At 38.8% G+C, this 16271-nt stretch overlaps 1 protein-coding gene across 2 annotated transcripts in view; it reads right to left on the bottom strand.

Annotated features, from left to right (window-relative positions):
- Positions 1-845: 845 nt before the first annotated feature.
- The window catches only part of LOC133271636 (N-acetylated-alpha-linked acidic dipeptidase 2-like), a 30495-nt gene continuing 15069 nt past the window's right edge, over positions 846-16271 (bottom strand). Inside the window, exons 12-20 of one of the 2 annotated variants that reach the window (XM_061457919.1) lie at positions 14825-14888; positions 12119-12186; positions 8995-9086; positions 7498-7588; positions 6581-6845; positions 3377-3458; positions 2899-2991; positions 1623-1675; positions 846-1489 (exon numbers count right to left, since the gene is read on the bottom strand). In XM_061457919.1, coding sequence (XP_061313903.1) covers positions 1314-1489; positions 1623-1675; positions 2899-2991; positions 3377-3458; positions 6581-6845; positions 7498-7588; positions 8995-9086; positions 12119-12186; positions 14825-14888 — 984 coding nt within the window. In that variant the 3' untranslated portion in view covers positions 846-1313. The remainder of the gene's footprint in view (positions 1490-1622; positions 1676-2898; positions 2992-3376; positions 3459-6580; positions 6846-7497; positions 7589-8994; positions 9087-12118; positions 12187-14824; positions 14889-16271) is intronic. The other variant, XM_061457920.1, reaches the window with a different exon arrangement.

Here is a 16271-nt window from a genome sequence, read left to right on the forward strand (position 1 = left end):
ACTCCTTCTGTAGCCTACTAATTGTCCTGTTTCTCTAATTCTGTCTTTCTTTTAGTACCACTTCTGTTCTGTTCCCCATAAAACAAAAAGGATTTTATTCCCACAACCTGGTGCAACTTTATGGTTGTGAGAAAAAACGTGGAATATTTTACGTAAGAGAAGAAATGGGCTATCATCAACTCCCACAAACTGGAACATGATGAGATAAAATTCTAGCGCTTTTATTACTCATAGAGCATGTAGACGAGAAGTACATTTAAAGGGCAAATGAAGCAAGAATTGTTTTTTCTACAAATTAAACAGTCTTGTACAGTGACCTTTCTCATGCATTTCAGTTTCTCTTTGAACGCAAAAGCAGCTCCTGATGCGAAACTTCCTTCAGGTCTTATTTAAAAGCAGAATAACCTCAAGCCCCTTGCCAATAGTGCCAATGCCCTCCAGCTCCCTCAACTGGAAGAAGACAGTTAATGAAAGATGATTTTCCAGGAAAATATAGGAACAAAAGCTGCCATAATGGGTTTGGGTCTAATGAAAGTGCCAAAAGGAGCTGGGAGGTCAATGTCTGGTTATCCCACAGAGTCTTTATTTTCCAAAGTGCCAGTAGAGGAGGGAGGCACAGTGACTTTGAGAGGGATGGACACTGAATCCCTGAGGAATTGCTGTTGGATTTCTGCATCTAAGCTGCTGTTTCCTCTCATTATCAAGAATGGCTGGTACTGCTTTTGTGGGAGAAGAAAGCAAATCATTGAAATGAGTGTTCACCAGCCCTGCAGAATACATTCTGAAATACAGAGGTGCCTTTGGTGTCCTGTGTTATAAAAGTAATTACCCCAACAAGAAAAATGCAGGTGCAGAGCAGTGTTGTATTTTTTAATCTTGATAAAGAATCGTAGAATTCTATATGTGTGCTGTTGATCACTGCTATGGGCAAGATTTACAGGCAGCTTGGCAAATAATGGGGTTCCTAATTGTACATCTAAACTAAAGGGTCCTCAAAATTGGCAGATCTTTCAGGAAACTCTAATTGGGAACTAATTCTTCCTTCCCCTACCCCCAAATTTGCCTCCACCTAGGACTGTTCTTAAAGCAAGAGCATTGTCAGTATCAGGGAAGCAGAATCTTCTAACTCGGGAGTTCCTTGATATGCAAAGCTCCTGCTCACCCCACCAGTACACTCTCACACATTCCGAAGGTTGGGAACTCCAGTACAGCAGGCAGTCAGAAGAGACTGGGTCACTGCAGCAGGCTCAATAAGCTGCACTTGTGACTTGGCTGTTTGAGCTTATCGAAGCCATCATCCTATGCTACTTCTTTCAGTGTCCCTGCTGCTGCCTGCACAGTGAAGGCTGCAATGGAAATCTGCCTCTTAACTTCTTCCCAGGCTTCACGCTGATCCGCTTTGCTTTCAATATCAAACAGGGCATCATAGATCCCTGGGAAGGACTCTCCAGCGTACTTGTTGTGGCTGCTTGGAGCAAAGATGACATGCCTGGGGAGGGGAAAGAGGAAAATAGGACTATACTAAATAATTAAAGTAACCATTAATGGTGTGTGTGATCATTGTAGGGAACTGTTGTACGCTACATAAAGCAGCTGTGAACCTCGTCAAAATCAGAACTTACCAAATACACAGGACATCTTGCTGTGTATAAAAGGACAGGTGGAAGCAGAAGGTCTGGGAAAGGAATGTAAAAGGAGGGGAAAAAAATCTACTGGATAATTCTTGAGAAAAGCATGAATTCTTCAGAGGAGAAGTGATCGTATTGGGGCAGAACTGAGCAAAAGAATCAATTTCATTTGTTGGTGGGATTTTTTCCTTAAATAATGAATAGTTGTTGATCTGCTTTTAAATTGATTTTGTTCATAGGAAGTATCAAAGCACATCTGTAGCTCGTGAGAGGCTTCCCAAATCAAAATAAGCACTAAAACTACATCAATAAATGCAAGCCAGTAAAAAAACAAGTTAAAAAGTCCTGACAGCTCTAAGTGATACCTAATACCCAACAAGAAGAACTGTAGGAAACAACCATTTCATTCTTCCAGAAGCGTGAATGACAGTTTATCCTAAGAGGATGGAAGAGTGATTCTCAAATTCTACCTGCCTGAGGGACTTCTCTGGCTTGGTGTGAAAGCCATCAATCAGTGACTTAGATACAGCCAGTCATTAGTAGATGGGGATGCTGAGAGTAAAGTGAGGCAGTCACACACCTGACACTGGCAGTTAGCTTGTTGCCAAGTGTTATTAATAAATGCACTATAAAATGTATGGTGGTGCACTATAAAATGTATGGGCCCATGTGCTTGTAGAGAGAAAACTTCAAGAATAACTAATAATTATTTAAGCTAATAGCTGTATCTACAGAAGCAGCCAAAGCTGGGGCAGCTGGGACTCTACAGCACAGCTCATGGGATTTCATCTATCCTGTGTTCAAAGGTCTCTCTCCAAACCCTCTCTTCTGGACTTCTCCTGATTTTCATTACACATCTGTTCTCATCCTCTTCTCCCTTTTACTCCACCCTCTTTTCTCCTTTCTTTTCAGTACAGTTGATTCTCCACTCAATCCTCACTTAGTACAGCTTTAAAAGAGCAAGTGGTAACAGAAGTAGTGCTACACAGCTGCAAGGAAAAGTCACAGAGTAGGATGGTGAATAAAAACTTAGTGCCAGACCCCAGGAGAGGAATTAGGCACCACGAGACTGGTGCAGCCAAGGAATTCTCCTCAGATGTTATAAACAAAGCCATCTACACACTGGATATTATCTAAACCCATCAGTTAAGCTGTAATTCCTATGTGAGGCCTATATGAAGAGCAGTTCAGCTGATGCATCGGTTAGTGTGATGTTCACTTTCAAAACCACAGTGCCTTAGGCAGCTGGGCAAGAAACCTCATTCCTCACCTGTAAAACTTCCTTCCTGGTAATCCAAGAGGATCGATGAAAGCTCTTTCTATAAACATCAGCTGATCGTTCATGATTCGCACTGTGACTGGACTGCGGGAAATGGAGACAGAGGTTTCACACAGTGAGGAAACATGACTTCATTTGCACTGAACATGAGGTGAAAAGTCCAACTTTTACCTTACACTGCTACCTGCCTTTTGCATGTATTGCAATCATTTTCATGACAAGGTGATGCTAGTAATAAGCTCTACAGCTGATACTATTCATCACAGCAAGCAGAATTCATCTTAGCACATACTGCCTTTCTTGGAGTTAAAGAGCTCCATTTTATACTAATCGGAGAGACTCCCTGTATAGTTATTGGAAAGAAAGAACTGCCACCCTGGGTACCTAAGGCAGATATCTCTATATTGAAATATTTATATATAAAACATTTTATATATTTATATATAAACCATGTTTTTTTCAAACTTACTCTTTCTTGTCAACTTGTTCAAGTCTCCTGTGAAATTCATCAGCAGCCTTTGAGAAGTTGACCACAGCAGAAAAAAGAGGATCTAAAAAAGGAAGGACTTTGTGAACAACTTCAGAGTATCTACTGAGCCCAATACACCTTTCAGTTACCCAGTGGGAGAAAAAATACATTTGTTTTGCTGATACAATTGCATTAATTTTGTTATCTTTCCATCATTCATTTGTTTCACTAGTGGAGACTTTAAAGAGCTGCACTACTTGCAGTAATAGACCTTGCGCAACAAGGTCAACTACAAAGCAGAATGCTTGATAAAGCTTTCAAAGGTACACATCTTCCCTCTGCCTGGCAAGGAGACAATGGGCTGGTGTTGCAAATGGAGAACTCTGCAGTTTCCTTTTTAACAAAGGGATGCACTGCATCGTTCAGGTATAAATAGCCTGACTTACATCAAAAATACTGTCTCTGCTAGCAGGCTGTGGAAGAATGGCAGGACTTCCCTCTTGGAACATTATGTCCTATTCATATCATAACAGAAGAGTGCGATATGGATATTGAATAGTATTGGGTGAAGTGTAAAGACTCAACTCATGGAACACAGTGATAGACACGGTAGATTAAAGTATCCAAGGCCTGTGATTTCTCCATGCGGGCACTAGAGTTACAGTACCAGCTGTGTCTCTGCCATGATCCCCCATGGTCCCCGCACAGTGCTGCTGCTCAGACCCTGGAATTTTGCCTGTTATGCCTGGCTATGTGCAGGTGAGTTAGTGCTTTTTCCAGCTCTGTCCTTGGCAGTACATCCAAGCCATGTGGAATAACTTCACCAAAGAAGTAGCAGGCCTTTCTTTTAACAACAACAGTTGTGAAAGGGTCTGTTAGATACAAACCTGGCAAAACTATCAATTTATATAACTAATTTCTGTAGAATAAGTAATAAGGTGAGTATTATGAGGACAACTTCTGGCCTTACCAAAAATCAACTCAATTACAAAGAAGCAATGTTTACAACTTATACCTTTTGCCCACAAGTTTCAGTATCCTCTCTTTGATTATACTGGAATAGGGGCATGTGTTTAGGTCATCTGCTAAATCCAGTCCCCTGTTGACAAGTCTGGCCCTTTAATGTTTATAAATTTATCACACTATTTTAGTGTGCCAGGCCTTCTGTAGCCAGATTTATCACACTATTTGGTGTGATAGGCTTTCTGTTCCCAAGACTCCTCTTGAAAGCTGTTCTGCAGTCTCATTTGCTCTTCTATTTCTAGGAAACCTATTTATTCATTACCAGCCTACACTTGTTTGTTCTTGTATTAACATTTTTCTTTAGTTTACACAATTATAGGCACAGATTTTATGTATGCAACCCCTTTATGGACTGCAGAATAGACAGACCTATGTCACCTTGTGAGGGTGAGAATTTACACTTGCCCACGGCCAAGGCAATAGTTTCCAGTGTGCCGGAGGACAGAGTTCTACCCTGCTGACATCATGGCTATATCATGGCAGTGGATTATATTTCAGAAGCAGTAGGAGGGGATTTAAGAGGAAAAAAAGAAAGATCATCTGAAAATATATAAGAGAATTTTTGCCCATGATCACTATTCAGTGTTGTCAGTGTTGGTTATGTTAGAAAATATGCGATAGCATATGACTGCAAGTGCATATTTCATGAAAAGAAGGTTTTCAACCTTCATTTTTGCAAAGGAACAGCTGAAATGGGAATCCAAAAGCAAACAGAATCTTAATCTATTATTATGAAGGGCAATTATGTGATTTATTCGGCTTAATTAACACTTTTCTGACCTTCAGTGTTGTCACAAGGCAACTATGAAACTGCTGAGTTAAATTAGTTTTAATTTACACTGTATTGCAAAATCTGCCAATGTATTTGAATATACCCTGGTGTGATTGATAGAATAAGCAAGAATCATAAATTATAGTTTTATTCAAGAAATAATTTAAAACTGATCAGGCATTAGAGAAAAAACTGAAAATGAAGAAAAGATTGAAAAAACTTGCAAAAAACCTGGTCAAACTGACACAAGTATAAAGTTATTAAGGAGAGGTTTAAGTGGTTAAAAAGAAGATGATTGCTTCTGGAATCTAGGAACAAATGTTGTTGTGTTGGTCAGAAAGTAGTTTGAGCAACTTCTAATCCGAAACGAGACAGAAACTCAAGGAAAATAAGTGATTTAACAAAAATTTTGGTAGATGTTCTACTGCTGCAAAAATTAATTCCAATTTTGATATTTCCTCACAAGGATTGAAATAAATCTGTCATGCGATGTCTCAGAGCAGACGATCCATCACACAAGGCTTCTTCTGTCTCAAGTGGCTTTCGTACAAAAATGGGTGTCTTTTCAAATTAGTCACAATTTTTTTTCCCCTAAGCCATTATATGAAGTTTTAAATGTAATTATTAATTTTTCCCAAATGAGGATCCAAGATGAGTTAATGTTTCACACAACCTCAAAGAAGTTCTGCGTCTCTCAAAGGCAGTTTATATCTCTAAACCATGGGCCCATTGGATAGCGAGTCACTTGGGACCACCTGAAAAAATCTTCCTTGGTACAGAAGCACAAAGAGTGAATGAGGTAAGAAGAGAAAGAGGGAGATGAAGATGGTGGTGGTGGAGGCTATCCTAGCCTGGGATCCAGAGCACTCTGCTGCTTCAGACCTGGTTTATATGCTTCATTGCAATGTGCTCAAGGGCTCAACAAATGGAGGTATTTCTGCAGAAGAGTTAGAGAAGTGGTTTTGTGGCCTAAAAGTGGTAGGCAGGCACTGAGACAGATGGAAAGCAAGTTTCCCAGGGTCAGATGGAGTCTTTGGCTGAGGAGGAATGGGAACCTGTTTCTCTCAAGTTCCAGGCAGTTGCCATAAACCTTTGTCTTCTTGAGCAAAAAAGTGAGAAGCAGGCTGATGTATCTTTGTTCTGCATTTGAGGTCTATGATTTCTCATGAGCACTGTCATAATGCCCATAATTAATAATATAAAAACTGTTATAAACCTCTCATCGAGACAATAATGTGTCAAACCCATGTTTTATTTAGGAAAAAAAAGAAAAAAGAGGCTCTTTAATATGATGGCAGAATTAAAACAGGAAAGTAAAGAATTCAGTTTCACAGCTGTAACAGATACAACGTGTCCCTACATGATTTTAATTAACACACTTAAGAAATAGCTTTATGGCTATTACTCACCAAATGACACTTTGTAAAGCTTCAGCTGTTCTTCATGTTTCTTGGCCAATTTATAAATTCTATTGCTATACTCTCTTAAGGCTTCTCCATAATCTCTGCAGTCAAATGGAATGACCTGGGAATCTGCCAGTTCATAAACCAGTTTGCCTCGTAGCTGGGCAATTGTTAGGTGTTTCTTGAAGGTGGGGTCATAAAACTTTTCCACTAACTCGAAGGTCTCGTACACTGTGTGATAAACAGGGTAATTGCTGAATTTGTCTGCTTTCTGGAAAAGAGCAAGCAAATTTGTCAGTGCCCTGTATTCTAACTGCAGTTAAGGGATGTATTGATCACTTAACTATGATGTTTTACACAGATTCCAAATGAAAAAAAGCTATTTGCTACAAACCACAATTTATTATCCTTCCATTTTGGTGCACTCATTTTAAGAAACTAAATCAACACGAATCCATGGACTGTTACACAAGGTGAAGAGAGCTGGCCACTTTCTCCCTATCTACACAGGCCTGCCTTCAGTTCCATTGTGCAAAGATTGCTTTCAGTAAGAGTGAGAACAGTTTTGGGTAGCAGAAGTCCCCCATCATGGCCCTTTTTTATCTCGTGTAGCTATTTCTGAACACAGTCTGGGCATATTTGTATATTAAGGGCCCTACTAATAGCAAGGTGAAAATAAATATACACTTCACCTCAGATTCTATAAATACCCTTCTGTGCCCTTGACAGCCTATAGAATAGACACATTACTATAACATGTTTCATTCTCCAAACATTTAGGTTTCTTGCTAAATTAAGGAACAAAACTGACATACAAACCAGTCTAAGAAAGATTCTTTGAAGCTTTTGCATTAATCATGAACAAATGCTTTTAAAAGATGACTGCTCAGCACTATGAACTTCAAGCAGTCTGGAAGACTTACCCTGTTCTTGGTATAACGGACTCTGCCTGCTGCAATTCCCAGTCGCTGAAAGTAAGCTTCGAAATCACTGCCTGATCCCAGTTTGTTTATTCTACGTATAGAAAAGGCAACATCTTTTTGAGAGCATTTCCTGTTTGCTATGGTAGCAATTTATGCAAAATGCAGATCTTTGACAGAAACTGAGGTCAGTTCTTCTGGAGGGTGCATTAGAGACACTTGTAGGATCAGAGACTAGATGAGTGGCACGCTTAATGGCTCTACCTGATTTTACTCCACCGCACTAATTCAGTATCCAATATTGCTAGGAAGATCTTTTAAAGGTAGCAATCCCCATTATGACATTGAGCACACTTAAAAAAACCCTGTACGTATTATGCACAAGAGACATAAAATTGTATCAGGTATGTTTCTGCAATCTTAAAACAATAATCATCTATTTCCAAACTAATATGAATTGGGCAGCAATATATGTAAAGACAGATGTGTTTATATACTTAGGATATTCCACAGTAGAGTCAAAGCCTGAGAAGTAATTTCCACTGCAGACAATTAGCATTTCTTACTTACAAGTAGATATTGCCATCTGCTGGGTAAGGGAGGCAAAACAGAGGGAAAGAAAAGAGACGGATGTGATATTCTAAGTATGTTCAAATATTTATTTAAACTTTATATTAAGCTTTAGGTTTGGATGTCTGGCCTGGTGCGTAATCGGTGTTTCTCAGCTAAAAAAGAAACAAGTTTCTTCTATTCCAGCTGGAATTCTTCAGTCAGTATAAATTTCTGCAAGGAGCTATTTGTATCAACTGAGAAAGATCAGATCTGGTAGCTTTTTCAAAAGGAAGAAACCTCAGTGAGTCTAATGAATCTAGACACTCAACAGGGTCTGAAGGGTAGGGTAATACATGCAGAACATTTTGGTCAAATCCCACAACGGGGCAGTTCTGTTTGCCTTCCATGAGTAATGACACATTGTGAATAGGATTTAGCCCTGAGTCACAGGCTCAGAGTGGTTTGGAGTTTTAATACCTTCAAATATGAAGTTTTAATACCCTCGGATATGGATTTGTAATATATTACATTTATCTTGCATAAACAAAGAACAAGTAATTACCACTCTAGGCAGTATCTTTCAACTGAGCATTTGCTTATCCTAACAATTTTGATATTATCTCACCTAATAGCGCGACTAAACTGCATTTTGAATTCTCTCTTTGCCCTGCTCTTTTTTGATTGCTTTCCAAATTGCTGTTCTGCTAATAAAAAGCCTTTAAAAAAGAGTGAGGTTTTATTTTCCAGCAAGCATAGATGTCACTCTCATTTTAACAAAGTCATAAAATTTGATTTTATTTTACTTTAAAAGATATTGCTAGAAAGTCACCTTGTGCTAAAAGGTTTTGTATTGCTGTCATCAATAGCACATCTTGAAAAATTCTGGCGAGTAGCCATGCTATGGTAAGATGAAAATATTGGGAAAGACAAGAAAGATTAACAACTTACCTGGGATAGCTATTATTCTCACTTGCAGGGTCTTTCTCAAGCCAGCTCTCATAAAGAGACTTATTTTCATAACCCTCATCAGGGCTTAAAATCTGGAAAGGAAAATACAGTCTCATTGGAAGTACCTGTAACTCAACTCTATCAAAGGAGACCTTTACATTGCTGCATGCAGGGAAGTACACACACACTATTTACATTTATTACATACATTTAGGGATCCCAACCATGAAAAGCATCTCACATAGTGGGCTTCATGAATGAAACTCAGTCCTATGCAAAAGCCTGACGCAAAGCACATCATAGACCATTTTAATCCCATTTGTGCTGTTTCCAAGACTTAACAATGACTTGTGAGATGCACAGGACCTCTCATTATTCCTATGGAAGGAACTAACAACCAGGATATGCAAAGACTTAATGAACTGAGGCTTTGATACGTGTATGTCCAGCTTCCCAATGTCATCCAAAATCAAGTGCACTGCAGCTGAAATAGCAAAACTAAGAATATAATCACTCTGCTTTAGTCCCTTTAGCCCTTAGAGAAATTAGGGGCTTTTTTCAGATTAGTGGAAAAGACCAAAGGTACAGACTGTAGTCCTTGGTTATCTTTGTAAGAGGCTATTTAAATGCAAGTGAAAGGTCGGGGGGAAAAGGAGAAAGAAAATGAAGCAGAACCCTCTGTAAAACAGATCTCCCCTCTTCTAGCTTTAGCTTCATTCCCTCTTTTCCTAATCCTATCCACTGGAATTTTTAGGGACCTGGAGAATAAAGGTGTTTAAACCCTTAAATGAATTTTATTCTGTGATGCTAGAAGCAGGAAGCCAAGTAAAAGATGTGTCACATTTTTCAGTCATTTGTATGTATGCTTCTATGACAGCAAAAATGGTGTCCTGGCTATAAGTGGTCCTTCAGCAAACACCCTTTGGTATCCCTGACTTCTGTCCAAGGATCCATCAAAACATCTTTTTCCTTAGAAAAATGCCAATGATCTCTGTGAATAATCTTACAGAAAAACTCAAACAAAAGGTTCACAGCCTGTGATTTATGGGTCACTGGAGGTCCCTGGTGGCACATCAACACTGGTTAATGAAAGATAGCTCAGAAATGAAAACTACAGTGTTGAATCACTGTAAAGGTTTGTCTGTGTACATAAAACAGAGACCAGCAGAGAATCAGAATGCTGTTACAGAATCCTGCTCTGTAGAATAATAGAAAAGAAGTTGTGGATTTTGTCTGTAACAAACTGACAAGACTCAGACGGCTTTAAGAAATGGTCACTGACAGCTCACTGCCATAAAATAATCCCCTTTATAAATGCAGCTATGAATATGGATGAATATAATGTAATTCTGGGAGCTTTTCAGCAGGGAGACAGCATGGAATTATGGAATAGCTGTCAGGTTTTCTATTGTTTATATTATACTTCTACTGTTAAAAGCTTAAATAGCACTCAATAGGAAAAGTTCCCCAAAAGCCATTCTCAAGCAGTTAGAATGGTACTTTAATGGAGGCTTTCTACTTGAACCCAGCAATAGTTAAATAGTTTTCTGAGATGTTATTTTTAGCCCAGAGCACTTTTTCGCTTTGTCTTTTGCACAAAAACATACCCATGAGTAATTAGCTTGTTGCAGACAAAAAGTTAATTATTATATCTAGGGCTGTACATCACTGGGGATATGGAAATGTTTATAGGTGAAACAGAATGCCCTTCAGTGTGCCAACTGTCACAGCTAATGTTTGAAGAAGCATGGCTTCTTCCCACCCAGGGAAGAAAGAGTAAAATAGACTCAATAAGGAAAAAAAAATATGGGAAAGAAAAGAAAAACATGGGAATAGCATAGATAAAATTCCCTAGATTCAAACCATGGCATTTCCAGTGTTAAAGTGCAATGTATTGGAATATAACTCAGGATCAATGCTTCTACTGGGATGGGAGACTAGTAGCTGGAGTCATCCTACCAAGTGCCATTACAGTGCATACTTCTATGTGGGAACAAATCACCTGGGCTCCCTTAATATCAGGGGAAAATAGTTTGAGAATTCTGTATGTTCATTAGGGACTGTAGTGATAGGACAAGGGGTAATGGGTTCAAACTTAAACAGGAGAAGTTTATATTGGATATAAGGAAGAAGTTCTTTACTGTGAGGGTGGTGAGGCACTGGAATGGGTTGCCCAGGGAGGTTGTGAATGCTCCATCCCTGGTGGTGTTCAAGACCAGGTTGGACAGAGCTTGTGTGACATGGTTTAGTGTGAGGTGTCCCTGCCCATGGCAGGGAGGTTGGAACCGGATGATCTGAAGGTCCTTTTCAGCCCTAACTATTCTATGATTCTCTGTACAAGAGTAGAGAACCACATTTGGTCAAAAAGTTCTCATCCTAATGATATTTGTTTCTATGACTGCTTTTAAGTCAGACAGAGATGCCTTCTGTTCATCAAGATGATTCCAGATCTGAGGATAGTGACAGAGGCTCATGCTAGGTGCTTAACCTGGTTAACTCCTCACATGGCCGATGAAGAGTCATGCTTTAATGGATCACAATCTTTCAGCCTCATGATAATTTATCCAGAGAGGTGAAAGCAAAGGAGACATGATCAGACTGCATGAAATCACGCAAATCCATACATCTGGCCTGTTGCAAACCCCACTCAATCCCTCAGTATTTATCACAGGGTTTCAGGGTCTCAGTAAGATATGAAGGAATCTCAGGGGGAACAGACAGGATGAAAAATGGTAGCTTGCCACTGTGGAAATGAATAGATGCTCTTTGGCACATGAAAGGGAAAATTAAAATGTAATTTATTTACTTGAATGCTTATCACTTCAGAGAAGTGATCTTGCTTTTTATTATCTTGTTTTCATTATTATTATTATTACTATATATTGCAAACAACATTCCACTGAAGTCAGTAACACACTTCAACCTTTCTAATACTGAGGAACTGTGAGCCTGGACTGTGTACTACTGATGGGGAATGTTTTGCCACAGATTTTGGTGGGATCAGGATTCTTCCAGCATAGCAATAAGATAAATCCAATATTATTTAATAACCTGATTTTATCCAGTAAACTTCCACTTTTACATTCTTAGAAAATCACAAATACTAGACACACTGATTCTGTACCTCTTTTGTCAGATCATACACCAGTTTGTAGAGAAGAGGGGTGCAGTCAACTCTTAGTGTGTAGTTACCTGAAAATGAAAGAAAGATGTGGAAATTTGCCTTCACATACCACAGGCATTATCTTCTTAACGGATTAAACTTTGCAGTCCCTTCTTAGACAAACTTCTTGACTCCAAAGCAAGAATTTAGTTTTTTGCCTCAGAATATACACAGAAAAAGGCTATATGGTCATATTGTATAAGCTACTGCTATGCCATGACAATGATGCACCCGTTACGGCACATACACTGTAATGAAACTAATCATTTCCACAGTTGTAAATTATGCCTAACTATCCGTCATTAGCTACAGGCCCTTGTCACTCACACACTCCCTGAAGCCTGTGTTAAACAGAAGGCAATGGTAACTTTTTGGAGGATGTTAAAAATAAACTCAGTGCATTGAGGAGCTGTGCAGGAGGAAAGGCGTATTCCCTGGAAGACGTTTTAAGAAGTCTTTCAATGCAGCTGCTTCTTCTTTTATCCTAAAGAGTATTCATTCAATGTTTTTGTAGCCTGTATCTGAAAGACGGGCTGTCTTTTGAGCAAGAGACTTGCAAGACATTTGGCATTTTATATTTCATAACTCAGTCTCACCCAAACAGGAGGCAGCAAAGATGAAGAGTAATGTTTTCACCTACTGTCTCCTAAACCCCCCCTTTTACCTCCATGATGTGGCTGCTATGCTTTACACCCATAAGGTTTCCACATTGCCTGCAGGCTATGTTGAACTACATACGTATCTCAGGCGGAAGCTGTCAGTTACAGCAACAAGAGCCCCATCAGAAGAAACTATGGCCACTTTTGAGGCAGGCAGGAGTGTAAAGCATCTTGTCTATGTACTACAACCACCAGGTAGCAGTTAGGCAAACACCTCTGCCCTCAGATACAGACAACAACAAAGAGAAGGAGAGGGACGAGAAAGCTGGGACATAATAAAACATAAGCTCTCAGATGACATAGTTAGGCTATTGACAGAGCTTTAGATATTTGGGTCATCCTCTGCGCAGCGTGTACTCACAAAAGGACTGCACTTACTATTACAGAAAACCCCATTATGATGGAAAAAATACCAGATAACGTTAATGATGTTTCCAAGGACAGTCTATATTTGAGAACTGGAAATTAGAGTCACAAAAATGCTCAAAAGTATGACGCACTATTCTGTTTTCCATTTTTAAAAGACAGTGAATAATTTGCTGGTCAAAACGTGGCATATAAAGCGCTGTGGAGAATGTACAATGGTAAACAAAATAATCAGCAGAGTACACGGATGCTATGGCTTTACGGAGGATTTTAATGCCCAATCGGGTGAAAGATGTGCAAGATACTTAAAACAGTACACTGAGTATGGTCTTCTTTTCCTTATTACATATTTCTTTTCCAGTGGTTTTACTTTCATATTTTCTTTAATGCATAAAGCAAGAGACATGTTTGAATAATCAAGATTTAGAAGAAAGTTGTTAAGACAGCAGCACGTTGGCTGCAAACCAACTAAAGTATACGTGTTACAATCCATGCAGAGAATATGAAGCAGTGTAAAGCTATTATTTCGTTCGTGAGATCTTCTAGGCGTGAAATTCTGCTCTACTTTTTACACAGTATGTAGGCTGCATAATTGAAGGAACTGCCTTTACCCTCCCTGTATCCCAATTCCAACTGAGAAACTGGGTTTGGCTTTTCTTTCTTTACAATCCTTTTGTGAGAAACAAAATTTTCAGCTGACAAGAATAAAAAGAGTTCTTAAATATGCCTGTCAATACCCATTTCAGTCACACACAGTGAGCCCAAATCAGTTGGGTTTAACATGGGAAGGGCAATGCCCTAAATAACTGAGGTTATGAGGAAGGACTGCTTCACAGGACTCTACTATTATTTCAGCACAGACAGCAGTAAATGAAGTCCTTCTGTAATAAAGCTCAGTATAACGTAAGAAGGATTTTGTGATTTAGGTCTTAGTTTTGTGCCCCAAATTCAAAGTCAGGTTTCTAAGCAGTGTTCCTGTATGACAGATTCATCTCATAATCTGAAGATCATAGTAAATTGGATGATGGTGGTTCAGATTTTTTTGTGAAACACTCTTCAACACTTATTTTTCAAGAAGAGTCCTGCCATAATACATATGTAACTCCCTTCATGGTCACCCTCCTCATAACAATGAACAAAGGTGATCACACTGGCCCAAAGTGCCAAAATGGGTTCCACTGCCACAAAATGTAACCCTAAGGACTCGAAACAATTTGTCCTAAAATCATAATAAGGTATTGTCCCAAATATAATTCCACAGGGAAAGAAGCTGGAGCTGCAAGCAGAACAAGGAGCAGCCTGTCATATATTAAAACTGTAATTGTAAATTAAAGCTAATGCAGTTACGAGAGAGTTCAACATTCAGACTGCTCAGTTCATTAGAACAGAATACTAAACTCTTCCAGATGAAACATTCTGGACTCCAGACACATGAGCTGTAGCTCATGGATGATGCTATGTGCAAAAGCAAGCAACATGAGCATTTATTCCCTTTCTCCACTTAACTCTGGATTTGCTGCACTTACCCTGAACATTACATTATCTGTCATGTTTGACAGCTCTGGGTGCAATAAATAATACACAGCAAACTATTAACATTGGCATCTGTGAAGTAAAGTGAGTTTAAAAATTAAAGACCCACCTTCTATAGAGGAATCCGAGTTGATGTAAGCGACTGCTCGTTCTTGGAGGACTCTGACATTTTCCTGGGGTTGTAAAAGCGTAATTACTACTTGCAACTAGTGAAATTTAGTCAAGAGCATGTTAAGCACACTGGGTTTTACAACATTACTTTTAAGAGCCCCATCAGGATAAGTAGCACTGTGTACCTTGCTAATTATTTTAACATTTGAGGATGGGTCCATGATCTGGGCATACGAAATTCATTCCTGCACAATTTGCTGTGGAAAACACCCACAAAATGTAGGATGCATCACACAGGAGCAAGGTGGAACAGGAAAACTACTGAACAGAATTGTAACAGGGTAAATTAAGGTTATACATGTGTTTTATCTCTGCATTGCTTTTTTGAACATGTAATGTATGACCATGAGGTCAGCTAGAATTCCTCCATGCTTTGAACCCATAATTACTCATGTGAGCACTCAGCAGCGAACTCAGTTTTAACACTGATGATAAACCGAGTGTTGCCGTCATTTCTACACCCTTCCGTTTCAAAAAGGGATAAGTCAAGGCACTGACATTTCCTATTAAAGAGAATTTGACTGGTTTGAGTCAACCAAGCATTGCTTTCATGCTAAATATATGCACACACTTGTTGAATTTTTTTGCAAACTGGTAATTATATTTGAAATTAATAGTCTAATCAGTAAGTGGTAGTAACTAAGTCTTGGCTTTGTGATGGATATTCTAATTAGGTTAGTAATTATTACTTGATTCATTCAACTTATAACCCAACTAATCATCTCTAAGTCATGTGAACTAAAAATTGAACTGGTAATTGATAACTTCATGGTGAAATTAATATGCTTAAAACAAATGGTAGAGGAGATTCTGCAAAAAGATTATGAAGGGAGGGAGCAAGCCTGTATGTGCATACATAAGGCCTTGCAAATAGGCAAATGCTTATTTGCAACTAAAGAAATGCCTTCATTTATGAGCAATGCAGATTGCCTATGTAACAAAAGGATGTTGCCACAGTTGCAGTCTTTTTCTTACACAGAAGATGGTGAATCTCATGAGTTAATTTTCCTCAAGATTTACTGGCAGCGTTACAGGAAAACATGAATCTAAACCCTGAGGACTGTCTCTAGAGAAACTGAATCTAATCTAGGTGTAAAAGAGAAGGAAGATAAAGCAAGAAAACAACAATATAAAACCATTTAGGTTCAAATATGATTTGTGGTTATGGCTTTCTAATCTATTACAGCTGCTATTTCATGAAATAATGAATGATAGATTACTAGATGTTAAATTATTAAGCAAAAAACTACAGAACACCAGTAGCAATATGTGAAGAAATGAAACATCAAAAGAACTCCTAATTTATTCATGACTTGCTCAACAAAAATTGATCTTGTTTCACATTCCTCATAGTCAAAACAAATAGGTGTTTTTTTTCTTGACAG

This window comes from Pezoporus flaviventris, unplaced genomic scaffold (genome assembly GCF_033815535.1).
Source record: "Pezoporus flaviventris isolate CSIRO_AGI_PZ_B2104156 unplaced genomic scaffold, CSIRO_AGI_Pfla_v1 ptg000025l, whole genome shotgun sequence".
NCBI classification, from domain to species: Eukaryota; Metazoa; Chordata; class Aves; order Psittaciformes; family Psittacidae; genus Pezoporus; species Pezoporus flaviventris.